Source organism: Oreochromis aureus, linkage group 20 (genome assembly GCF_013358895.1).
Source record: "Oreochromis aureus strain Israel breed Guangdong linkage group 20, ZZ_aureus, whole genome shotgun sequence".
Lineage (NCBI taxonomy): Eukaryota > Metazoa > Chordata > Actinopteri > Cichliformes > Cichlidae > Oreochromis > Oreochromis aureus.
Window position 1 is genome coordinate 18,155,058 of NC_052961.1, and position 27,227 is coordinate 18,182,284.

General features: G+C 40.2%; 1 protein-coding gene across 1 annotated transcript in view; it reads right to left on the reverse strand.

Moving 5' to 3' along the window:
• The window catches only part of cacna2d3a (calcium channel, voltage-dependent, alpha 2/delta subunit 3a), a 124,284-nt gene extending 101,948 nt beyond the window's left edge, over positions 1-22,336 (reverse strand). The window contains exons 1-2 of the mRNA XM_039604049.1: positions 22,141-22,336; positions 21,795-21,876 (exon numbers count right to left, since the gene is read on the reverse strand). Coding sequence (XP_039459983.1) covers positions 21,795-21,876; positions 22,141-22,265 — 207 coding nt within the window. The 5' untranslated portion in view covers positions 22,266-22,336. The remainder of the gene's footprint in view (positions 1-21,794; positions 21,877-22,140) is intronic.
• Between the last annotated feature and the right edge of the window lie 4,891 nt (positions 22,337-27,227).

Genomic DNA, 27,227 nt, shown 5'->3' on the forward strand with positions numbered 1-27,227 from the left:
TATCTACATTCCTTTAAATTAATTTTCTGTTGTTTTACAGAAAAAATAAAAACCCCACAGATTCCATTAAAGTCTATCTGATCATTTCATACAGAAAGTTTGTTTTAAGAACATGACAAGACAATTACTCATGAGCACCCAACATTCACCATTTATTGTGCCATCTTAGTCATCTGAGAAACAGAAAATCAGTGACGAGCTCATCTTTCTCACAATCCATCAAAACTCAAAGGCTGCTCCCTGTGAACAATAAATTTGAACTTGGTCTTGAGCCCAGTTTGGGTGAAGATGAAATTCCTGACCAATACTCTAGGAGCAGTAGTGATTCTTGTGAAGTAACAACATAAAGTCTGCATTAATGTAATGTATCAACGGGACACTTACATATTTTAGAAAAGTTATTCTTTACATTTACAAAATTTTAAACTTCATTGTGCTCAGTCACACTGTTAGCATAAAACTTGAAATATTAAAATAGACAAAACCTTTGATAAGTGACAGTAAAGATCAGTTTATAATAACTAAGACATCAAACTCTTGTATTTGTCTTCGCTTACAATTGCAACAAATTCCACAGAACCAATATTCCTGAATGACTGCATGCTTGAAACATTTGATAATATGGATATAGTTCAGAAACATTAGTTTGAGAGTCTGCTCAATTGCAAAACAAAGGAAAAACTACTGACTTGCATGAGATAAGCATCTGCAAAGTCCACCAATATATTGTTGTTCACATAAGTTTCTTAAACCATGAACAAATGAGTAATTGTCTAATCTGGAATGTAAAGTAGTCATTTAGTGACATACAAAAAGTGAGAATGAGAACTTGCAAGAATAAAAAACAAACAGTAAAATAAAACTGTCCTTAACACTAAGGATCATACAATTATAGTTCTGCATGGCTTTCGCCAGAGTCTGTTTCTTAGACCATGCACTAGTGAGATGCACTGCCTTCCACCAATGTTCGCTTAGGATGTTCTGGAATGACTTCAAAGATGTCTCAAGTTCCTTTGGATAGTCTAAGTTGAGGGCAAAAGAAGGCCCATCAGCATGGAAATGGCACTTGAGACATCCCCTCAGATTAGATACAGGATTACTGCCGCCTCAAGGACAACCGCCAACACATCGATGATATCTTCTTCTTTCACCATCGCAATGCCAACTTTCATCCTCTTAGAAACGTGTCTTCAATACCTGTCGGCCATAAAAGGGTTCAAAGACAAAAAAAAAAAAATTACACAATTACAATTATACAATATCCCGTGTGTTAATAATTCATGTCTTTCCAAAGAAGAGTTTATACTGATGCTTTGGATGATGGTGATTAGCTTTGGGTAACACTTTTATTAGTTGTTAAAGTTTTTTTCAGAATGAGATATGCACCCCATGTTACAAATCCATTTCTTGTTTTAAACAAAGACCATGTTCATAAATAACTGAGCATGTCTTCAATTTCAGCAGAATTCAAACAAAAAAATTTCTAATTTAAATGGTAAATAAGGCCTGTATTTGTATAGTGCTTTACTAGGCCCCTAAGGACTCTAGTAAAGCTTTTACACATTCAGTCATTCACATACATGGGTGGATGACTGAATCGTGACTCAAGAGTTGACAGTCTCGCCTTATAATTGGAAGGTTGCTGTCTCGAGCCCTGGCTCCGACAGTTTCAGTCGTTGTGTCCTTTGGGCAAGACACTTCACCTGTTGCCTACTGGTGGTGGTCAGAGGGGCCCGGTGGTGCCAGTGTCCGCAGCCTCGCCTCTGTCAGTGCGCCCCCAGGGCGGCTGTGGCTACAATGTAGCTTGCCATCACCAGTGTGTAATTTAAAATCACTTATGCTAAATATTGGCCAGTGCTCTAAAACCAAATCTGGCTGAGAAATACATGAATGTGCAAACTGCAGCTACACTACAGGATCAGATTATGGCTCCATAGACAATGCTTCTTTAATCAGTTTATTGATTAAAGTTTATTTTTTCCCCTATATTAACAGCATGAAAAAGAGCATATAGACATGGCTGAACAGGTTGCATAATTGGCACTGAATATCAACATCCACCTTTACCCAGCTGCCCAATGACTCTCGGCCAGTAACCTTTAATTGCTTACCCAGTCTACACAGTCTCTTTCTCCAGGGTCCAGGACATTTCACCAAAGTATTGCCCCCACAGCTGTAGCAGCCACTGCAGCCCCTTAAATATCCTAATATCTCTGCCATTACAATATACAATGTGAGAAATCAAACGTAAAGCTGAAGTGAACAGTACAGCAGCGAAATGTCAAAGACCTGGGTGAAGACATGAATAAACACAAGACACTAAACAATATCAATGCTTAGCTTGCCAGTTAGTTTCTGAAACCCAGACCAAATCCAGTGTCAAAGATCTTGTAATAATACATTTGGTGAGGAAAGTATACATGTTATCATGTGGCATCTGTTGTTTCATAGATGCCACATGTTCATTTAAAATCCACTGTGGTGCTGTCATTATTAAATTTACTAAAAGAAACAATGCTAACCTTCACAGTCTTGAAAGTGTGTGAGGATCTTCCTTTAGAAAATGAGGTCCTCTGTCCTCTTCCTTTGTGTAGGCTCTGGTCAAAGAAGTCAAAAGAAAACAAAACACTTTTAAACAGTGTTTGATGAAGCATGTAGACAGCTCCAAATTCACAGCTTTTTTGATGCATAATTCCATCAATATATGATTATCATTGAGATTTTGAATCAGGCTTATCAGGACATTCAAGTAGAATATGATATCCAACCTACCACCAATATACATAGATTCTGTAAAAGTTACCACACTAAATGTCCAGTTGTGAAATATGATGACAGACTTTACTTATCAGCTTTTTTCAATGAGTTCACTCAGTTGAACTGGATAACCTAAACTTAAACAAAGGATTAGATTTCGCAGTTGAACACTTACATCATCTCCGGAAGCATCTTATGAGCCTAGTTAGCCTTTCTATGCCGCTCTTGATTTTGTACAGCTCCACGAACCTCTCCATAATGGTCAAGCACAGCAAAGGAACCCTTCAGGTCAACAGATGTAAGACGGCAAATTCTGCTTTCAACCTGAGCAATAGAAGAAGAGGGGTGAGAGTACAGGCAGAATTAAAAAGATTCTTTGAGACCCAAATTTAAGCAAACAGTCATCTGAGGCCCATTAGAGAAAACACAAACACACAAAAGCAAACAAACAAAAGATGCACTTTATCTGCCGCTCAGCAAACAAGGAAGTTCAGAGAACAATAAGCTCTGTCTTGAAATCTTTAAAGTAGAATGATTAGAAAATGACTTATGTGATGTAAAACTTAGTAAATCGCGATGAAAAAGAACACTGAGTAAAAGGACAAGTAACAATTTCCTTATTCCTCAGATGTTTACCTTGATGAGCAATACTGTTTTAGTCCAACTGCCTCATTAAAGTTACACAACAGGCTTTTTATTAAAGCCAGCAAGTCCATTACATACTCCCTTTTAGATCTGAAATACTGTGCAGATTCTGTGTATATGTAGTGGACAGCACTTTACCCCAAAAGAGCGCAAAGTTTGCAAGTCCAATTTCATTTAAAATGACAAAGACAGATGTGATCATCTAGACCTGTGAAAATAAATTAATGACAAACTTGCAGTTATGGATGTTATTACAACCACAAGAACCTGGGTAAACAGTCTGCTCCATTGCTTTTGTTAATGAATCATTTGTTGGTAACACGCCTGAATATTTAGTTTATGCCACCTGCATGATGATCAATACCAATAGCCATATTACTTAAGAAGTACCCTTTCGACACTACAATCTTTATATCATTTGTTCTACAGAGCTATTAAATTACAATATAATCTGAGGTGTTTCCAGTATGACAAAATGCACAAATTGTAACTTACCATTTGACTCCACTGACAAAAATAAATCCTCAGCATCAAGTTTGGCTTCACAGACCTAAAATAAGTAAAATAAAAATATATGTTATAATTATATTGTTTTCGCCATTTATTCATGTTTGCTAATTTTCTGACATATAAACAATGTTAGTTTTGTTACAATACAGAGAATGCAGTTTAATTAAAAAGGTAAATTATGCAAAAAAAAACTTGCAGTATACCATGCCAAAATCAGTGTCTCTGATGCCAATTATTTTATCACTGCAGCTCTTTTAGTATGGAAACTCACACAATTCAGTCATACTGATCACAAGAGTTCAAAAATAAGTTAAAATGGTGAGCTGTTGTTACATAAAGCATTTCAGGTAACAAATAACTGCACAATAGAATTAAAGCAAAAATAAACACACTGGAGGACTATCTGATAAAACTAATATAATGCTGGTTTAGAGACCATATTTTGTCTCAGTCCTCAGTGCACTTTGCAGCTTAGCATGCAGCAGTTAATAACAACTTAAGTGATTACAGAGGGGTAAACAGATGACAACAAGCATCGGAGTCCTGCCAAAAGTTCTTTTTGAACCCAGCCAGTTATTGGAAACATTGCCAAATGAACTTCCACCAAAATACAACAGCCTGTGAACTTGAAAGAAATTTTTACAAGTACAGAGACAATATGAAATAAGCTTTATTAATTAGTTGAGTTAGCTTGCTAATATCGCAACAGGGTGAGTGCACTTGACAGACCACTCAGTCATATAGTGAGAAGAGAGCAGGGCCTAAAAGGAAACAGATAAGCAGCTAGCTGGAAACAGTTTCATCGTGCACAGTGGCTGTTTGGCTCCTCAACTTTTAGCACATGGCACAGCACCCAGTAAGAAGCTGAAAATGCAGTGGCAAATGGAGATTTTTATTATTTTTTTGGTTACAAAGTAAAGATCCTCATATCTTAGGCCATTAAAGAGGAGACAGACACACAGTAACACACTGTAACTAATAAACTATAACTGAAGGCTGTTTTGCATTGGGCTTCATTACAATGTTCCAAATTCTGGTATTTTTTAGCTATAAATGTTCTGTTATGTCTAAACGGATACTACTCCTGTAAGTCTGTTGTTAGACAGAGAGACTTTAGACAGTGGGGACAACAGACATGAATTGCATTATTATTATTATCAATGCAATTATTATTATTAATTCCAAATTGGTTGCTGGAGATGTTTTAGTTATAACTAAAAATGAGGATGAAAGGAATAATTAAGTGAACTACAATATGTTCATTGTTTCAGGGTTGTTGTGCTTTCACACTGAGTATAAGAAAAGGGGAAAATGGAAGGATTATCTAAATAAATAAATGAATGCAATGAAAAGGACCAAATGGATAATGTGTTATTTTTGTTTAAACTTTTTGTAAACCTCTTGAATATATGATGAGTGTCTATGCTGCAATGTTTGTGGTGCAAGACAGACACAAAAAAGCCAATATGCAAATATTTCTAGACCTGACGGTAAATTTATTTTGACAGAATCCACAAAAAAGACATTGCTTTGCGGTAAAAAAAATAATAATACTTACAGAATGTATTCTTTTTTTGTTGTTGTTGTTTTGTTTTTTTCCCACAAGTCTACCACATCAAAAGCAGGCCCCCAACTTTTTTGGTCCTGAATTTCTTTTAGAATTTTCTTTTTAAAACTCTTTGAATTGTACCATAAATGAGCACTTTAGAAGTAGAGATGATTAATAATGTTTTGAGTGATTCAACATCTATAAAATGCACAGAAAGTTGTCTTGTGTTATTTTTACATATAGCTACTTCAACACAAGCAATCCAGCAGCAGCTTCTGACTGTGTGCTGCATTCATACAGTGTTTAAAAGCTGCCTGGAGGCTATTGAGAAGAACAGCTGTACACTAACACAAACACACACATAAGGCCTTATGGCGTAGCTGGTAGAGATGCTCAGGAGTTTGTCCCAGGGTGCACTGCGTCTGTTAGGTATGCACCATTGCCCCGCGTAGTGGGTGCCAAATCTGAGCTCTCTCTAATGACCGACATCTTTCACTGTCCTCACATGCCACACCATTGTGGTGTACCCCCCACCTACACACACACACACACAAAAACAGAAGCTCCTGGCTAATCTAAGCCAGCGTGAAAACATATCTGCCCCCAAATAATGCATTTTTGAAGAAAATGCAGCCTTTGCCTTAAACCTTATAAGTACAAGGAGTACATAATCTTCACTCTTTTTTGGGAAGCATGATACAGTTCACCAGAAGCACAATGGCACCAGAAGCAAGTCTAATCTGATCACACAAAACTGATTAATAGTCCACCACCTATCTGTACAGGCTTGAATTGAGTTGGTTTCAACAAAGTCCTGGAAAATATTTTTCATGCTTAGCAACACATACAATGTGGCCTGCTGCTTCCCAATTCCACTCTATGTATTTTCACAGTCTCAGATTGATTTCAGCAGCAGCTAGCGTGAAAGTGGAATGAGAGAGCAAAACATTGTGGTGGATATATAAAGGCAATATTCATCCTTGCAAGTGGAGCTTTATTACACTTTCTGGACTGCAGTTTCATTTGAGTTTGCTTTGAAGCCCTCACAAAGAAATGGGGGGGAAATAAATGTACCACATACGGCTGGCAAGAATACTGCTGAGAACCGCAGAACATTTATCAGCAGACACCATGAAGTTGAACTGAACACATAAACATAATGAACAATTTGATGTTGTGTTGAACATAAGCTAATGATGTTGTACTGTGCTCAGATGACTGGGTTAAACAATATATGCAAAGTCTACAAATCACTCCATATTTACAGTAGAAGCACAAAGTCTTTTGTAGGGTATCCAGTACCCTAGTCTTTTGCCAGCCTCTAAAAGATGCAGCCGCCAGGGTTTGAAAAATTTGACAGATTGCATGTGCAATGGCAAACATCACTGTCACGTTAATGCGACCTTCTTGTGTTCGTGTCCTGAATTTCTTGTTCCATATCATCTCCCAGGAGCGCACTGGGATGAGATATATGGGCATCACGGAGTAAACTGCTTTTGCTAGCACTGAGATGGTGCCTGCTTTGTGGGCTATAAGGCAGTAGTGTGGGCATGCATGAAGTCATTATATCCACACTGTTAAGGGCCATGTAACAGAAACCAGAATGCTGCAGACATTGCTTTAAAACATATTCATCATGTGGTTTTTGGTTCTTGTTGTTATTTGTCTTAGCTGCCAACACTGTAGCCCATGAACTTCTCTCATGGACAATGGGTGGATACAGCGCAGCACCATCAAAGTATTTTTTCCCCACCAGACACCACTGCTATGTTATTCTATGTTTTTCAATATAACAGCAAAATCATTTTAAAAAATGAAGCTTTGAAAATTGAATTAAAAAATACGACATAAAAATATAATATAATATGAAGTGTTTTTAATAAGCTATTTCTCCTCTGTGTGTTGGTAAAAGCATCAATTACTTTTATTTACAGCATGATATTCAGTATTTCTGCTCAAATATGACAAAACAAAAAGGTTGTAGAAATGGTGGATGCTGCAGTACAACATGCTAATGTTCCTAATGTTTTACAGACAACTAATCTTGTCTGTAAAAATACGTTATTTTTCTAACTTCATCACTCTGTGTTTCACTATGGGAATCGCCTTGGTGTGACCAACTACAGAAGCTCCAATGACACCACGTCTGTCTATGACAGCCCCGTCAAGCCATGCTTAGGGCGCCGCTCCCTCATTTTAACATAGCCGACCCTCCTTACTCATTCTCCCTTTCTTCTTACTTTGAGATTCCTCAGCACATCCAGACTAACTTGGTTAGCTGCTTAACAGTTCTCAGGCGTCCTGTAGAGGAGTACATTGCCGAATGCAGTTTTCTGGTTCCAGTCTAGATTGTGCTGAGTAAGTCTACTTATAGTAGAAATTTATAGTACTTATAGTTACGCAGTGTGGAACAGCAATCATGTCAAGGCAAGCTGTTCCAGCAGTTCCTGGTTTTAGTTAACAAAGCAGCTGACATTTGTGTAACTCGGGCTAACACGTTACAGCGAGCCTTTCAGTGTATGGCTAGCATTAGCATTAGCCTCTTAGTAGGCCAAAAATCGTGTTAGTTTCACACCAGCTATAGGTTGTTAGTCAACCTCAGGGTTTGGTTAGCATTAGGTTGGTAGCTTAATTGGTTAGCATTAGGTTGTTAGAGGCATTGGCTAACAGAGCTCAGCTAACGTGTCACAACGAGCTGAATCCTGTGGCAACTGGCTCAGATCTAACCCCCACTGCTAGCGCTAGCTACAAATGGGCTAACATGTTGTGATGAGCCTGATGTAGCTTAGTCTCACCCTTCCCATTGACGATGGCTACAACTTCTACCCCTGCCAAGTGTCCAGAACCAAAGGCCAAAGAGGTTGCACCCTGCCCATACCTTGCATCATGCAGTGCCACAATTTCGATCAGGGACCCTTATCCGATGTCCATCATTTGTATGGGCACTAAACATGCTCAGGCTTCACTGGCAGACCCTCAGGGAACCCCCACCTCCACCCCTCCACCCTGTGCTTTGATGCCAGAGAAAGTCCTGGAAAGGAGGTTGAAAGTAACATCAACTAATAGTCAGGATCCCTGCCTTCCAGCCACTACTACTACGAATGATATCCATCATCTGCAAGCCACCATGAGCTGGACAGAGATTAGGGAATAAGAGTCCTCGCTCTCGCCCCCATTGTTCGAGGACCTCCTCGACCACAACTTGGGCAAGCTGGGTGGCGACAACTCCGACTTCCACAACCTGGAGGACATAACTCCATGTCCATGACGCCACCTTTCCTGCCCAGCAGTCTGGGCCACCAAGTGGAGCCGAAGTTGAATCCCCAGTGGACAGCATTTTGTACGAGGCCTCTAAATTGGCTACTGCTGAGCAAGATATCCCATGGCCTTTTGTGTCCCTCCTCTCTTCTCCCCGAAAGAGAAGGAAGGTGTTAGAAAGAGTAACCAAATCCCTCCAAGTCCAATCCCGCAGTTCCCATCTCCTCTAATTCAGGGAGGGAGACTCATGGACAATTCACACAATGTCACCAAGCTCTCCCAAGCACTTTGTCAGTGTCACCAAGCACTGCCCAGAGTCACCAGACACTTTATTGTGTTTTGGGGGTAACAAAAGAAATAAAGTGTGCATTCCCGTAACCAGGCAGTGTGCCAAGGGCAGAAAGTCCCCCCAATTTCAACAGAAAATCAAAAGCAGATCAGAGACTCCGGTGCCGTGATGAATCACCTCACAGGGCTTGGTTTCACAATGAACCTGGAAAAGAGCTACTTGGAGACCGGACATTGTACACAGTATCTGGGGATCAGCATAGACTCTATCTCTTATTGTGTCACACTTTCAGAACGGAGAATTGCATCCTTCAGTCAGTGTCTCTCCCTTTTTCACCTCGGGCAAATAACGTGCGATTCAAACTCTGTCTCAGCCTCATGGCCTAGGTAATATTTGATTTGTATTTGGGGCTGCTTATGATGAAGGATTTTCAGCAGTGTATCACATCTCTACAGGTGTGGCCTCACTGCCAATCTCGGTCACAGTGTAAAAATGACACCATTATGTATCGTGACTCGCTGGCCATGGAGGAACCCAGCAGCTCTTGCTATGAGGTTACCTCATGGGGCGGTATCATCCAGGGTGACTCTGACCACAGATGCATCCCTGTCAGGTTAGGCTGTAATTATGATGGCTCTGGCTAACATAAATGTGCTGGAGCTCCACACAGTGCTCTTGGCATTGCAGCATTTTCTGCCATGTCTCCGGGGGCAACATGTTTTAGTGAAAACAGACAACTCCACGGTCGCAGCACATGGCTCTTCACCTTTCGAGCAACTCATGTGCCAGGTATTCTATACAGGCGAACACACTGTTCAAAGAATGGAGACTGCACCCACAGGTGGTGGAGCAGATATGGCAGAGATACGGCCAGGCTTCCGTTGATGTCATTGCCTCGCTAGAAAACACATATTGTCCATTGTTTTTCTTCCTGCTAGACGCAGATGCCCCGCGGGGCGTGGATCCGCTGGCCCACCCATGGCCAAACACACTGCATTATGCTTTCCCCCTGCTCAGCCTGATCTCTCTAGCATTAATCAGAGTGAGGGATCAGGGGCTGTCACTAATTTTAATAGCTCCACAGTGGCCATCCAAACACCGGATAGCAGAATCATTCAGCTTCTAGCGGATGAGCCAAGGCCACTCCCAATTGCAGGGGCCTTCTGTCTTAGGCGCACAGGGAGATACACCATCCTCACCCATACTAGGGGGCTCTCTGGGCCTGGCCTGTGAAAGATGGAATTTGAATGCTGCAGGCCTGCCTCTGAAGGTTATTGAAACCATTCAGAATGCTAGAGCCTTCTCTACCTGCTCCAGTGGTAAATAGGGATGGGTATCGTTTAGGTTTTATCCGATACCGGTGCCAAACCGGTACTTTTGAAACGGTGCCGGTGCTTAAACGGTGCTCAAACCGGTGCTTAAAGAATGGAGAACACAAAATTGGTCCAAAAACCTCTCATGTTCAGCTTTTTTTTTTTTTGTAAAAAGATAACAATGTTAGCCTTTTCTTCAGCTATAGGGCATATATGGTATCAGTCTTGGCTGGAAGCAGTGCTTAAACAATGGAAAAAATACAAACTTTGTCCAAAAACCTCTCATGTTTAGCTGTTTTCCACTTTTCTTTGGTCATTTTAGCCTTTTTGGCCAGGGTGAAGGGAGCATCTGCCATCAAACAAGAAGACAGCCGCATGTAACTACTACGGTGTTTGCTAGTTCACCTTACATGCATTAATGTAATAACGTGGTTAGCCTACTCAACATAAATTACACACGAACAACATGAAGCTACTCACGCAGAGGAGAACGGCTGCTGCTGACATCATCATCCGTCATCATTTCTGCTACACTGACAGGGCTAGGGGCCAGGACTCTCCTCTTCGGGTTTTTGGGGGATGCTGCTAACTCCGGTCCGATAACAGGCACCACACCCCCAGTAGATGTGCTCGGTGTGAGGTCTCGCAGCAAGCTATCAAACACGGCGCATTTCTCGGCTTTTAAAAAAACGCTATGCGTCGCCAGGTGTTTCATCAGATTTGAGGTGTTACCTCCTTTGACAGTATCACAGTATCAGCTTAAAGCACTTGTTGCAGGCTGCTGAGTTTGCATCTTTGCTGAGAAGTACAGCCAGACTTTTGATCGCTTCGCCTTGGGCATTTTTAATCTGTAGCTCTGCTCTAAAGAACGTGCGTACCTGGCCCCGCCTACTATCCTCGGAAACGTAAAATGATTGGCTAGAATTGGCTCAGGAAAAAAAAAAAGAAGCACCGAAATAAAGCACCGAAATGTGCGCTGCTTTTCGGTCTGGTTACTACCGTTTATGTCAGAACCGGTGCCATCAAGGCACCGGACACCGGTACCCATCCCTAGTGGTAAATGGCGTGTTTTGCTTTTCATAACACCAAAAGTGGTGCTATGGAAAGCAGGTAATCCTTTTTTAGTGCTTGGTAGTGGAGCTTCTGTGTTTTCTTCAGGATTTACTGGACAAAAGGAGAGCTTTTCCAGTATAAAGGTCTATTTGGCAGCTATCTCGGTCTGCCATGACTGGTTTGTTGATAAATCTGTTGGTCAGCACCCTCTTCTATGTTGCTTCATGAGGGGGGTGCGTCATAAGCTTCCAGTCACTAGACCACTGGCCCCATTATGGGATCTGTCAGTTGTTTTAGATGCCCTCTCTTACCGACCCTCTTGAGCCCATCGAGGCAGTCGGTTTGAAGTTTCTCTTAAAAATGCTCTGCTGTTGGCTCTAACCACAGTCAAGCGAGTTAGTGAATTACAGGCTCTGTCAATTTAACCCTCTTGTTTGCAGTTGGCTCCTGGATTCACTAAAGCATGTTTGAGACCCAACCCAACCTTTGGGTGATGGAAACATCATCTAGGTGGTGCACAGTAGAGCTGCTGGCATTCTCCCCCATCGTGGGCTTTGTTCAGAGATGTGTCAGTCCAGGATATTTTTGCGGCAGCAAGCTCGGCTACACTACACATATTTGTGCGTTTTAATAGGATGGATGTTGCACAGTCATCCCTGGCTCAGGCAGTGCTGCAATCTAGTGCCTCAGATCCAGGACCTGAGATCCTTGAGTAGTGTTGGAGTGTAGCTTCAGAGGGCTGGCGCCATCTGGGAGTGAGCTATATCTCAGTGAAACACCCAGCGAAGTTAGAAAAAGAGTGTTGGGTTACTTAACGTTATCCCTGGTTCTTTGATAACAGAGTGAGGTGTTTCACCAACACTTCCCTCCTTGCTTGAGCACTGCTTAGAATGAATAAGAAGGGGCTGGTTGGCTGTGTTAGAATGTGGGGGCAGAACCCTGAGCATGGTCTGTCATGGACAGACGTGGTGTCATGAGCTTCTGTAGTTGGTCACGCCAAGGCAATTCCCATAGTGATACACCCCGCTTTGTTATCAAAGAACCAGGGATTGTGTTAAGTAACCCAAAATTGTTTAGCAAGATAGCACAAAATAATGAATGATTCTGGTAGCCTGCAAATTTTAACTTTAAATATTAACTTTTTAAAGACACGCTGATTTCCCGTAGCTTAAATATCAAATAATTAGATTATTTAATATTTAAGCCACATTAATATAACTCGTATTTAAAAGCTTCTGATAAGGTATATAAAATAGCCACTTGGTAACTGTACAAACAAGTCTTACTTTCCTCCAAGCACATCTAACAGTGCTGTACCATCAGTTCAGCATCAAGAAGGTGTTCACCCGTATATTTGACTATTTGTTCATGACAGCATTACCTTTTATTTGCAAACAAGCAAACAGACAACAGTAGAGACAAAATGTGGCCATCCATAGCCCTCAGAAAGTTTCAAATATGGCAAATAAATTCACAACAAAACATTTTGTCATATTGAAAAGATATATCACACACTGCATTGATTTCAACACACATTTATTCTGAAAGTGATTTTTATTATTTCTTATAAAAGTTTTGACATCATTGATCTAATCCAGTGTCTAACAACTGGTCTATTTTTTTTGCATTGTTTAAGCTAGCTTATTGCATGTTCTTAATTTCATCATAAACTCTCACACCTAGTAATGGAATTTAAAAAGGAAAATCTGTATTTCTCACTTTATGGATGTGATGCTGCAGTCTGAGGTACTTAGTTGTGCTCTATAATATTCTGATGCCTTCTGTCTTTGTTCCATGCCAAACAACACCATGTAATCAATACAGGTCAGGATTGATTGATACTGATCCCCAGTGTCCTATGTAAGTAATCGCTTGTCACTTGCTCGCTGCTCAGCATTGCCTCTATGCCATCAGCACATTAGGCACTGCTAATTTACTGTAGTCATTTAATGTATGTGTCACTATTACTGTTCCATTACACTAACACACAGGGAAGTTATAAAAAATTTAATCACGTATATACACGGGTTTTAGTATGCATATCAGAAAATAATAATACTCGTGTGTGTTGCCACATTGCTATTCAGTTATAACTGTACTCCTCCACCCTGCGTTGTGTGCATGTGCTAGTTGCTTGCAAGTGCGGGTGAAGGTCATCATGAGGAGGGGCCCCTGCTGTCCCACTGAGCCGGAGTTGGCAGCGCTCTTACAGTCTATAAGAAGTGTTGTACAAACAGGGCAGGTTGAAGGACTCCATAAAGTACAGTAAAACTAAATGTGTTTATGTGGGTGTGTGTAAGTTCGCACAGCTGAAGTAGAAGCGAAAGGGGTGACTTGGGACAAAAACTGTCAGCAAGAGCACCAAGTGCAGGGCGTTGTGCTATAGCCAGCGGAACTATTTTTGCGGGTGTGGGCTTAACACTTGCTCCGAACACTGCGGTGTCCCAAGATCGGCTTCCATGTATTCTGTAGTGCTGTAGCTGCATCCTATCCATTATTAAAGCAGAGGGATGGAGGGAGTCGAGAGACTTTGAAAGAAAAGGCGAGAGGGAAGGAGAGAAGATTAACTGAGGGAGATGCAAAGAAGTGCATAAAAGCATGGGTGAAAATATTGACAAAGGGAAGAGTTGACAGAAAGGTTTGGGGAAACAAAGCGACAAAAGTGAATGAAAGAAAGAAAGGAAAGTATAATGAATAAAGTAGAATTACCTGAGCATGCAGCAGTTTAGGACATATAGACACATACATGGAGGGATTTGTGATTGATGGCACAGCTATAATGACACCGATGTTCATTTTCCTATTGACAGCATTTCTTTATAAGAGCAATCCTTACCTACAGCATGCAGGGTGGATCCAGACAAAAGGCTATGTGATTGATGCCGACAGCTGCAAATCACAGACAGTCCTTCACACGGTGCTGCGCGCGTTAATGTGCTTAATAGTACTAGTTCCGCCCCTTTACCAAGTTGGCTAATCTTTACTCTCTGTATGCAGTCAAGTCTGGTGCACGCCAGGTGAACAATCTGTCATAATTACAAAAATCTCTGTGTGTATATGCCTGCTTGCATGTGTGTGTGTGTTCATTAATGTCCTGTGCAGCCACAGTGAGATCCTCTTTATCTGCAGGGCAACAGAGGCAGAGCCAGAGCTGAGCCGCCGATGACAGATGACAGTGGATATTTATCTTCAAAGTTCACATTCATCATCCCAGCAGCGCCAAGCAAACACTAGGTGTGTATATGTTTGTTTGTCCATCTTTTGCGGAAATGTCAGGAACTGGACACAAAAAATAGCTTCTTTGCTAATGTAAATTAACAACTAAATCAAATATATATACATATATATTTTATAAATCAACTTAGAGAGAATTTGGGGATAACTCATTGATGCAAACCACACAACAAGCCATCAAAAGGCACTTGATTTTTCTAAGCTCACAAATACAATGTCAGCAGTTTAGCTCTTTAAGAATTTCAGTTCTTTAATCCGGTAGCAAAGGGACCTCACTCCTTGCTCCTGAGCTCTCTACAGTAAAGAAAGGGTGTTTGATTCATACTGGCTTTTCTCAAGCTTTTCTCACCAACAAAGCACTAATTACAGTATGAGTGAGTGGCTGTGTTGGCTAAAGCGGGCCAGCTAGGACATGAAAGGATAGCAGCACAGGCTTCACTCCTGTCTGCTAACGCTGTAATTAACTCTGTGACACGACATTCCTCTTTCTTTTCCCTGCTCTTTCTCTTTCTCGCTTACACACACACACACACACACACCTTTACATATCTATCTTTGTGAGGACATTCACAGGCACAATGCAGAGGCTAGTCCTTTAACCTAACCTTAACAATCAACTAAGGCTTTGGCCAGACTGCAGGGAAATAAAATTAATTTAAGAGGGACTGTCTGTATTATTATTCACAAGTAATTCTAACAGATTTATGAATCCAGACCCTTATTTGCATAAAAAGATGGACCAAGTGAGCATGATTTCTTGTTAAGCCTCCTGTAAAGCCTTTTTTTAAGCTAGTGGCCATATTCAGATGGGAGGGTCGAGCATATAGTTCAAGTTAATACTAGTTTGGCAACAAAGGTGCATCTGTAGTGTGTATGAATGCATTGCACAGACACAGTTATCTGCTAATTATCTGATAGGGTTACAAATAAAATACTAAAATTCCACTCACTAAAACTATAGCACAGCTTTCTCAGACATGGTGTCAGTGCAGGAATCTATATACTGTGTCACAGAACTGGATTAAAATAATTAAACAAGGCACCAGCGCTACAGAAACAGAGTGCCTCAATTTGGCGCCAATTTCAAGTGGCCATTCAAGGAACAGCAGTTCTTGGCAGTGCGACATTGGCTTCACTTTCAGCATTGCATCTCACAGTAATGACTGTGTGTTGCTGTTTTAACATAGGCTCCAGAAAGTTTGTAGCTATGGCACTACTCCCTTTATTTCACATCAGGAGATATCGCTTACATTGTATTGTTCCTTCCAGCTTTACCTATATATACATTTTCGTGTGCCAACGGGCAGTTTATTTTAGCTCAGGATGAGTAGTTTGGAGACAAAGTTGGAGAAGCAAGGTGGAGATGATTTGGACATAGGTGAGAAGAAGGAGGATGTATAGTGAATATACTGGACAAATTAATATGGATTGAATATGGATTTGCCAGGCATAGGGAAAAGAGGAAAACCCCCAGAGGAGGTTCACAGATGTAATGAAGGAGGACATGTAAAGGGCTGGTGTGACAGAGGAGGATGTTAGGTATAGGGTGAGCAGTCCCATTAAGACTGACACATCAGTCTCAAGCTAATGGGACAACAAGACTGTGGCTTCATAACAGGATAAACCAGTGGATGATGTCACTGTAGCTACATCCATTTCTTATACTGTCTATGGCCTGAGCCAATTCTAGTCTTAACCATAACACCAAGTCTTATCCTTCAAAAAGCTGTTTGAAGGGTGTGAAAAAGAAAAAACTGAGGGAAAAGGTCCTCGCTTTTTCTAAAATTCCTTCCCCTGATCTGAAACTCAAACTGGTCCTCACAAGGGTATTCAGACCTGTCCACACACATGCACACACATCACTTTCTCACCTCTTGCCATCTAGGAGCAGCGAAGGAGTCAAATTTAGCAAGATCACGCTTTGGTCAATGAGAACAAGTGAGGGCAGGAGAGGGAAGCGAGGAAAGAGATAGGAGGGTTAGGGGAGGTAAGGAAAAGCGGGACAGTCATCAGTACACACCCTCACACACTCCCTTCTCTCACCTCATTGCCAGCCATGCTGAACCAAACCTGACAGCTATTCAATTTTCCCAAAGCTAAATCTAATCTGCAGCCGTCTCCCCCTCACTGACACAGTGTTACACTGGAACGCCTCAGTCATCACCCACCCTTGGCAGCAGACTGGCACCATCATGCATACTTCACCCACAAACACACACACACACACACACACACACACACACACACACACAGAAAGTCAAATAGAGGGCAAAAAGAGACAAAAATAAAAGTGCTCTTCAAAATCAGTAATAGCAATATTTTTTTCTTCTGTTTTGGACAGTCAAGTGAAAGCTTACATAAGCCACAATTTTAGAAAAACTTTAGTCAGCCCAAACCCCTCAGGACATTTTTCAAAGTTTATAAAATGAGCTGATAATATTCACATATCTAAATGCTGTTTTAAAGCCTTATCTACAAATTTAATTCTGAACAATAATTACCATGGCCCTTAATTTCTGCAACTTAATAAATAACGTAGTCACAGTTATAGATGCTTGTTATTATCCAATGTGTAATTTGGGTGTATTTGCAGAATTTAAACATTAAAAGTCTCTCCATAAAATTCCAAAAAGAATAATATGGCTATTGGAATACCCAGTATTGGGTGTATTAAGAATATCATTCCCACTTTAGCAACTAACCCACTGCTAACAAAGAGACTGTTTTCTTTAAGAAAAATATACGTAAAAGACAAAATGTCCATTCATTACGTGTAGTCCATAAAAATTGAGGAGAAGAGAAATGAAAAGCGGAACTTTTGACATGATTTCGAAAAGGTTCTTCTTTTTTTAATGGAAATTACACAACATTTGTAGAATAAATAAAAAATGCGAAATGAAATTAAAATTTCAAGTGCTATTTAATAATCCTAAGCAGAAAACAGAAAACACATTTTTTTTTTAAAGTTATAGTCAGTCATGCTGTCCTCCAAATATATAATTAATTTGAAATGAGGGTTTAAAAATGGAATATATATTTATATATACATATATATCTAATCATTTCCATTTCAAAAGTAGGCAATTAGTCGTGCTATTAAATCTGGTTAGTGTGACTAAAATTTTAATTTGAAATAAAAGCAGAATTTTTTCTACAAGTTGTAAAACATCCTTCAGAAGATCCTGATATAGCACTGAATGACATAAATGATCATTTGTGTTTTTATTAATGTGTTTGTTAGATTTTTGAAAGCTTATGTCAAATAAACTGCTTAGTACTGGCTTGTAATACAAGTGTATACAAAGCAGAATTTACTGATGTATGATAGCATTTAATCACATATCTTATTTGTTTTGCAAATGTCAAACTGGAAAGTTTTCATTTCCAAATGTTCTTATTGACAATACTTCACCAAAATAAGGAGATGTAAGAAAAGCTTTGCACAGTGTGTGCTGCATGGATGGAAACTGCAAGATAAACACTGTCGCTATGTATATCATATAAGCACACATATTTCATCTTTCTTGAAGATTAGTCCATCCATCAATTAAATGAATTCTATTAAGATAACTGAAATAATCCCAGCAAAACTAATTTTTTGCTGTTTTTTATCCTCCTCCTTAACTTTTCCTCTCGATTTTAAAGACACACACATGGAGCATGTTTCTCCCTGACTGGAGAACTTAACAACTATTTTCTTATTGAAGAGCCACTTCGCTCAGTCTTATTCAACTCATTCTTGAGGATTCTTGTCAACTGACATGTCAGTGCCTTAAACCATTAAGCCCTTCTGTAGTAAGAGTAAATGTTGTGGCATCGTTGCATAAAAAAACTATACATGCACCCACACACAGACACACACACTCTTCTTCCTCACCCAAGCAAATCGGTTCCAGCGTAGTCTTGTCACACATCATTACACCTTCACGTCATCCTCTGCTCTTTTTCTCTGTGTATGTGCCTCTGTGTGAGAGATGGTGTGTGCATGTGCGACTGAGCACGCCTAACATACTTTAGGTATGCTAACTTAACGCACACGGTGCAAGCACGTACCCTGTTGCCTACTCCTCGCTCTCAGATTCAGCTTATGCTTTTAAAAATAGGATCGCAGACGTGCATTAGGAAACTTCACACAGCCACAGTGGCAATCCTGCTGCCTGATCATTTTTCTTGTATCTTCCATTACCAAAAGGCTTGAAGTTATTTCAGCATCTCATAATGTCCCACTTCTCTGATTCCAGAAAGCCATAACATCAGTGAGCTGAAAACTAGTCCAGCCAGCCAACAACACGCACACAGACGCAGCCATCGCAGCCAGCCTGGCTCTTATAGACAGGTTGCTCAATGATACATGAAATTAAAGATTTCAACAAAATAGCAGTGAAGAGGGTAAAACACACAGAGCTAATTCTAACTATCAGTGGGAGATGGTTAATGTGTCTGAAACAGAAATCTCCTTTCCTTTATATCTGTGTGTGCGTGTGACTGTGGGTACGAATACAGCTACACTGCGCTGAACATGCACCGCTCATATGCAGACGAGAAGATGAGTCGCAAATACTGGATTTGTAACAGACTGAAGGCATTATTGATCATAGCTTTTTTTCTTCTTCAGAGACACAAGCACACACACGTGTGTCCTGACTGGTATAACCTTGAAACGAGAGCTGTTTCCGATGGATATAGGAAGGGAGCGATGGCGTGGGAAGGGATGACAGATCAGAACCGGAGAAGAAGGACAAAGGATAAATGTGCTCCCAACTGATTTTTTTATTCCCAACAAATCAGTGTCTTTGAACTAAAGCTGAAATTTCTCAGATAGCTAGAATTTGAATTGATGAAGCCCAGATCGTTTTGAGAATCATACTAAAAAGCCACCCATTTGAAGTCATAAACCTATTTAGAAATTATTCTAGAAATCTATTTTTATTCTCACTGAAATTACTGAAAAGATCTATATGAATTATTTCTGGGAATATTAATTTAGCATACTAGTGTATTTGAATTAGGGCTGTTACTCAGTTAATTAAGCAGGAATTAAGTTAACTGTTGCTAGGCTTTGTACTATTAATTATGATTAACAACACTTGTGCACTTCTGTAGAATATCTCTTATTAAGGATGATTAAATAGGAAGTCAAATCAAGCATCAAATTAAAGCAGAGTCAACACAAAGGAAGTATCGAATTCAATTAGCGGCATTTTAATTTGACACACAAAGAAGCAGCATGAAGCACAATAGGTGCAACACTTTAAAAACTGTTAAAAAACAAAGTGTAAACGCCGCTGAGCACTATTTCCTCTTTATGGTACTTCTGTGCAAGGGTAATTAAGATTAGCGTACTGTTTAGATTATATTTTGTACTAAAAAGTAATTAGGAAATTTTAAAATTTGCAATTTGTTCACTAGAAACTATTTCGTTCTTCGTGCCGGTTTGATGGCAAAGATGGTGCTGAACCGAAAAAGCAGCATGTGTGCGACTCATACAGAAGTATTGTCATTTCCAAGGGAGTTTAGTTACGCTAGGGTCAGAAAGATAACTGAAGAGAGGCTGAGTCCATCTGTCCTCTGCCTAGGGGAAAAACACACACACACACACACACCACTTGGTCTTTTCTCTTCACTACCATCCTCGTCTCAGTGTACAACAGTGTACATCCTTCATTCTTTCTGCTTATTTAAAAGCATATGTGCCCTCAAGGTACATGTGCTCCCTTCTCAGCATTCTTGGACAAAGGGTATTGGACTAGACTGGACACACAACAAGGCATAATAGATGGGATGATGTGACTTGTTAGCAAAACCTACAGGTGTGTATGTATGTGTGCATTTACACATCCTGCACATCCTGTGGGACTGTGCAAGTGGACACAATTGCATCATAACGGTTTAGTGTGGAAAATGCACTTTCCTGACAAAGTGGTCGCAAGTGTTTCTTTGCTCAATTAACCCAGAGGCCTTAATTTGCATTTCATAAAGAGGTCATTACTCTGTAGGAGGGTTATCTTCTTTTTGGAGGCAGAAAAAAAAAAAGATGAAAAGGGGGAACAGTTTTTATCCTGTCAAAAAGATAACACCACTCAGCTGCCTTATCAGCAGCTGATGAAAACCATGCTGTAGGCCCACGTATAACTATGTGACTGCGCACATGAATATATAACGTGTGGCCGCATACGTTGGGCGTGGAACTGTAAATGACACACGCAGCTCCCGTTTTTTTTTTTGCTCCACGTCAGACCTCCAGCTTGGCCTGTGTGACACCTTACAGGAGAGAGGTTCTTTGCACCCAGCAGAGTCCTGAGATAGTGGCCACATGTGCAACATTTTGTCTGACTGCCCACTGAGAGGTTAGTTTCAACTTGGCCTTTTATCCACTAATTATCCATTAGCCAGTTTTAACTCAAGCTTCATAAAGTGGTCCTCCATTAGGGAAATTTGCATTCCATCACAACTCAAATCTTGCATTAATGCCACAAAGCAGAGTGGAAGAGGGACGAAAAGAGATTGCAGAGAGGCATAAAAAGAGGTAAGGGGGTGTTACATGTGTGAGAAATATTCAGTTGCTTAGCTTTTTTTAAAATGCTTTTTCTGACAGTAAACTTGTGTGTGTGTGTGTGTGTGTGTGTGCATGAGCGCAGTGCTTGAGAAATGACACCTATTTAAATGGCGTGTGTTCCGAATATGCTTTTAAATCCATGCTTACACAGCCAAAGTGCATTACCGATTCTCAAGTGGCTAAAAAGCACAGATCCTGCCGTTTAAGAGCGGAAAAGTGACATTTCTCTCAACTCGAAAATTACCCAACACCACTCAGTTTCTCTCACAGGCGTTATGTTTCACATCCACCCAACAATTCAAAAAGAAGGTATTTTTAAGCTTTTAAATAAACAGTCTGCTGCAGAATCACATAAACGCAGTTTTGGACAAAGTGAAGTTTGTGTACTGGGTATATTCACTCCTCTGTACTTCCCCCAAAATGCAAATCTTTTTTTAAATAATAAAAAACATATTTACAGCTGTTAAAAGACTCTAGTTTAACAACCTTGTCTTTCTTTTAGTGTTCACAGAAAAGAAAAAAACCTACCTAAGCTAAACCATCAGGAAATTTGAATATTGTTTAAAGCTTCAAGGGTGTACTTCTGCTTACACACCTGAAGAGTTGAGTTCTGATAATAAACCAGCTCACCTTCTGCAGCAGCTGCGACCCAGAATACTTTGCTGAGATGGACTTCATCTCCCCTCCAAACGCTGATGCCCACAGCTTCACCCTGCAGATATTAAAAAATACGCACCGCACACAGGCAAGCCAGAAATGAAAAACCAAGTTAATAAATAAATATGAACATTAACTTAAAGACAAAGTTGTTCGTTTTTGTTTTTTATATAGTGGCAAAAATATATATACTTAAAATAAAATAACAAGATTGAAACGATGAGGACACACTGCCGTTTTTTTGTCTTAAAGTGGTTGCAAAGTCTTGCTTTGCAACCACTTTGAAACAGCACTTTTGCGTAAAAGGACATCTACTTACACAGATGGAGGGATGCTTTGGTGGGTTCCTCCCACCCCCGTGACCCCGATGCTTAGAGTTGATAAAAGTAAGAGGAGCCACGTAGACCCAGCACTGAAAAGCACACCGCTCCGATCCACCTGCATCTTGGGCAAAAATAACGCCCCTACGCGCACAGAGCGAGTTTTGAGCTTATGCTGCCACCGTAGAGATTTTTCCCTCCAGAGAATCCAAATTTTAAAAGAAAAAATAAAATGGGGAGCTTAAAAGTCACCTGTGCTGACTGACTAAATTATTCATGGTAACATGTCCAGCTGTTCGGCTGGCGTGGGACTCGGATGAGCGATGCGCTTTGGCAAACGGCAGAATCCTCAGCTATGTGAGTTATCCAAAGTGCTGCGGTGTGGCCCCGCTGACCGGCGCGGTGCACGCCACTATGCTGAGCGACGGAAAGTGGAGCTCGTCTTCACCGGCACGGAAAGTCCTCTCGGTCGCTTAGATTGGCCGACCTCAGCCACGGAGAACACAGAGTGGAGGTTCTGGGGGGAACCGGGGAGATCATCAAACGATGCAGCGCACAAGAGCACGCCCACTCCTATTGAATGAAGCGACTGGTCTTCTCTCTCACTTTCTCTCTCTCCCGCACTCTGTCTGGTGCGCGCTCGGAAACACACACACACACACACACACACACACACACAGGAAAGGCTACAGAGGATGCCGTTATTGTTGTTGTTGAATTGCGCCATACTTGGGACTTGCCCCTGTCGTTCTCCCTCTCTTCTTCATTCACAGGCTCTAATACAGGGCTATAATAGCTATAGCCTTTAGCTTTCATGTCAGATCAAGTCATGCGCTGTATGCCCAGTTCACTGAAGCAGGAATTACTGCTAAAGTGCTGATGAAAGTGGGAGAACAAAAAAGAAAGTGTGTATGTTAAAAAAAAAAAAAGACACAGTAGGAAACGAGGGTGTCTGGCCCCTTGGTGGAAGAAGGGAAGGACCAGATAAGTCTGCACTGGCAGTGTGTGGGCATATGGGTTGTGAAAGAGGATGAGAACCCCCAGGCAACGGACCCTCTGTGATGGATCGCATTTCACATAGAAGGAAGGATCCTGGCAAACCACAGGAAGGGGATCAACACTGACTGAATAGCCTATTTCTACCCCTGCAGAGGGGTTGCTTAGAAGATTGCTTTCCTACAAAAGAGTCACCTTTGACATATATGGGTCGAACACCAGTGTGAACAGCAGGCTTGGGTCAAGCATACAAAACACCCATAATTGTCACAGAGAGAAGTCACATTCAGCTTTGGGACTTTTTGTGTCCATTCTGGCCATGCGTATGACAAATTTACATAAAAAGTAAATTAGTGAAGCAAAAACGCTAATAGCTTGTTCTACTGACAGACATGAAGCATTAAAATGGCATAAATGGGAAAAAAAAAATTCATTATATGACTTTTACTTAACAGTTATGTTTATTACTTTTCCCACAGGAGTCAGGACTTTGATGTCCATGATTGGGACTCTACTCCAAAAAAGCAATGCATTATCTGACTTAATTACTTTCTGGAGAGAGTAACTCATTACACAGTTCATTACATTACTTTTGCATTACTCCACAAGATGACCTGTGATGCCATGCTGCATAATTACCAGTTGACAATATAAAAGTTAGTAGCTTTGTATCAGCATGTGGTCTGTGCAGATGCTTGCATGGAATCTTTTCATGTTCAACAGTTTCTGGCCTGAAGTTTACATTTAGTTTAATGCAAATAATCTGTTACTTAACGCACTACTTTGTAACTAATTATCTTGCAACACATTAACCTGAACATTGATTGGAATACCTTTGTGCTTCCATAACAAGGATGGACTGGTGTTAAGAGACTTTAATTAAGATGACTAGTAAACTGCTCAAAAAAAAATTAAAGGAACATTTTTTTAATCAGATTACAACATTGAGTCAATTAAACCACCGGGATATTGATCTGGTCGGTTAAGTAACAGAGGAGGTTGTTAATCAGTTCCAGCTGCTTTGGTGTTAATGAAATGAACAACAGGTGCACTAGAGGGGCAACAATGAAACAATCCCCAAAACAGGAATGGTTTTACAGGTGGAAGCCACCAACATTTTTCCCTCCTCATCATTTTCACTAGTGTTGCATTTGATTGGGATCATTGTCACTACTATTAGCGTGAAACCCTACAGAGGTTGCACAGGTAGTCCAACTCCTCTAGGATGGCACATTAATACGTGTCATTACCAGAAGGTTTGCTGTTCCTCACAGGAAAGTCTGAAGAGCATGAAGGAGATTCCAAGAGACAGGAAGTTTCTCTGAGGGAGGGATAACCATGGAGGAACAGGCTAGGTAATGGGACAATGACTGCCTTTAGGTATCCGGTTCCTTCATGAGAAAAAAGCCTGTTCGTCTCACACATTAGGCTGCACATTTGTGTAAATTGTGTGAATAATGATAATGGTATTTAAATGTTCTCATGAACAGTCATAATGAAGAAACAGACGAGAATCTATAAAATAATTACAACGCAGTAACAGAAAACCTACATTAGAAACTGGGAATGCACATTTACTATGTACGGAGAGCCTAACAAATAACACATCATGTTATCAGAAATGCAGAATTCACTTCTTTTGGTGTAAAATCCATAATAGAAACTAAATGTGAGGATATTTTGGCCTCTGTTCTTGTTTTTTTTTATATTTCTATTTATTTATTAGTTAGATTATAGTGTGCAGTATTTCACTTTTAACACACTGTTCTTATTTTAAAGGATGTGCAGTTTTGTTTAACTTTTAAATCCCAGACATTATTTCAGCTACAAAGTAACTCCAAAGCAAAGACATCATTGCTCCGGTATTCTGTGAGTTTTAGTAAAATAAAGAGAAACACTAGAGTTTAACTCCTGTTTCTCATCACTTTTCTCCCATTTCTATTAAAAAAGTGCTAATATTGTGGCAGCCCTACAGCACAAAGAAAAGACTGCTAAGGAGAAGAAAGCAAACCATCATTTTTCACGAGGTAAATAGATTGCCCATCACACGGAGCATCTGAAACAATCACAAGAAACCTGAACAATAAGAAGAAAATATCAGCTGTGGAAGTTAGAGTGATTTTTCTCTTATCCACAAGGCGAATGTCTCCCCAGAGAGTTCTTGAGTGCAAAGTGTTATTGTGTGTAGTAATATCACTGAGCGACTAAATACGACCATTTCACTTAAAAGCACTGTGTGATCTGAATAACAGGAGATGCAGTAGTTGGAAGGAATGGCCAAGTAGAAAACAAATTAAACACAGTAAAGTAAAAGATCTGTGCAGTTTAGAGCGACAGAGATGTAGGGTTATATTTTCTTCTGAGTAGCTGTTATTTTCTTGTTTCCATCTTATTTAATGCTTTATAATTACTTACACTGTTGAGTAAAATAGATTTTGTCAACTAAAGTTGTGCAAAATCACTCCCATTTCATGGATGCCATATATTACCAGGTCCCCTTAAATCTAAACCCATAGCTGCAACAGCTTCTAGCCATTACACGAGAGACACAGCTTGTTAGGACAGAAGTGACTTTGTTCCACTCATAATATTTATGAAATTTAAAAAAAAAATCTGTCTAGTTACTAGCTAGGAGAAAAACATGCTTCCATATAATTCCATGCATACCAGCTAGAGGCAAACCCACGTATTTTTTCTGGATGGTTGGGGCAGCGAGGTAGGGCGCTAAAATCTGGATTAACAAGGGATTCAGTTACACAGTACAGTCAACCTTGAAAGCAATAAAGAGCATGTAGTTGCCAGGGGATGAAGCTAATGTAGTGAGGAAAAACTGAAATTATTAGTGAACATAAAAAAAAATAAATGTAATGACATATTTCTAGACAGTAAAGGGATAATGGGTTACATCAGAGAAAAAAAAACATCAGTCTAATGACTAAGTCTTCTCTTCCAGCCATGAAATCCCTCGTTTTGCCTCTGTGCTCCAACTTCCTCCGTTCTCCGGGCTGTAATCACACCTGATTTTAGAGAGCAGAGTGTACTGTGCTGATAGCAGATCTGTACCTGACATTACAGCAAAGAAAAAAATATCACTGTCACATCTCTAGTCCTATTTTTGTTATATTTTGTTCTGTTGGACATATGAAAGATTTAGCGCATGAATGCATAAATGCATGGTTTGTCTTGTCTCTGTAGTCCTCACTACAGTCCTGACCTCACTCTATTATTGCGTTTAAATACTAGCTGGAAACTCCCATTGACATAGTAATTTACCTCTAAGATTTATGGTTGTAGATCCAGTGTTTGAAAAACTCATCTAGTTAATAATATACTGATGTTAGTGATAGATAGGAAAGTAATAAACAATTCAGATAATATTATCTAAACATAAATGAGACTAAAACTAATTTAAGTATGAAAGCTTTAAAACTATGGCCATGTTTTCCTTTATTTTATCCCTAGGTTGACCTCAGGGTTACCTGCTATTCTGTGCCTCTGGCAGCTCATTGTCACCAAGGTCACGTCTGTGTACAGCTGCAGAATACCAGATCAGAGGTAAGGGTCGCAGCACTGGGCAGATTGACCTGGATGTGATGATATTTCAGTGAGCTTCAGCTGGACCACATGCATATTTGCTTTTTATCATGCTCCCAACATCCTCAGGATTTTATTTGAATCTATCCCTCATCACCACCTCCCCCATCCCCCTCAAACAACATTTAGGTGGTATTTTAGCACCAGAGTGAAAGATATGCGTTTGAAAGCAATGAATAGCAGCTTGATGAAACAATACGTGAATATCTAGAAAATTGTTCCTTGAACAAAGCTTATCAAACCAACTTGTTCCCAATATAGTCACCATAGTGAGATAACTTTTCACATACTTTATATAGACAGTGCGCCCAGAGCCTTCCCTAATGTGAGTAATGAATGGTACAATTATAAATCATAACATTTTCAGTACAGATTATACATATTCATATGCAGATGCTTGCAGAGATTAGACTGACCACCAGTGAGTTTATGAGTACAGACAGTGACAGGTGTAGTCCCACTGGGAATGTCATAGAACACTCTAAATAATTCTTTG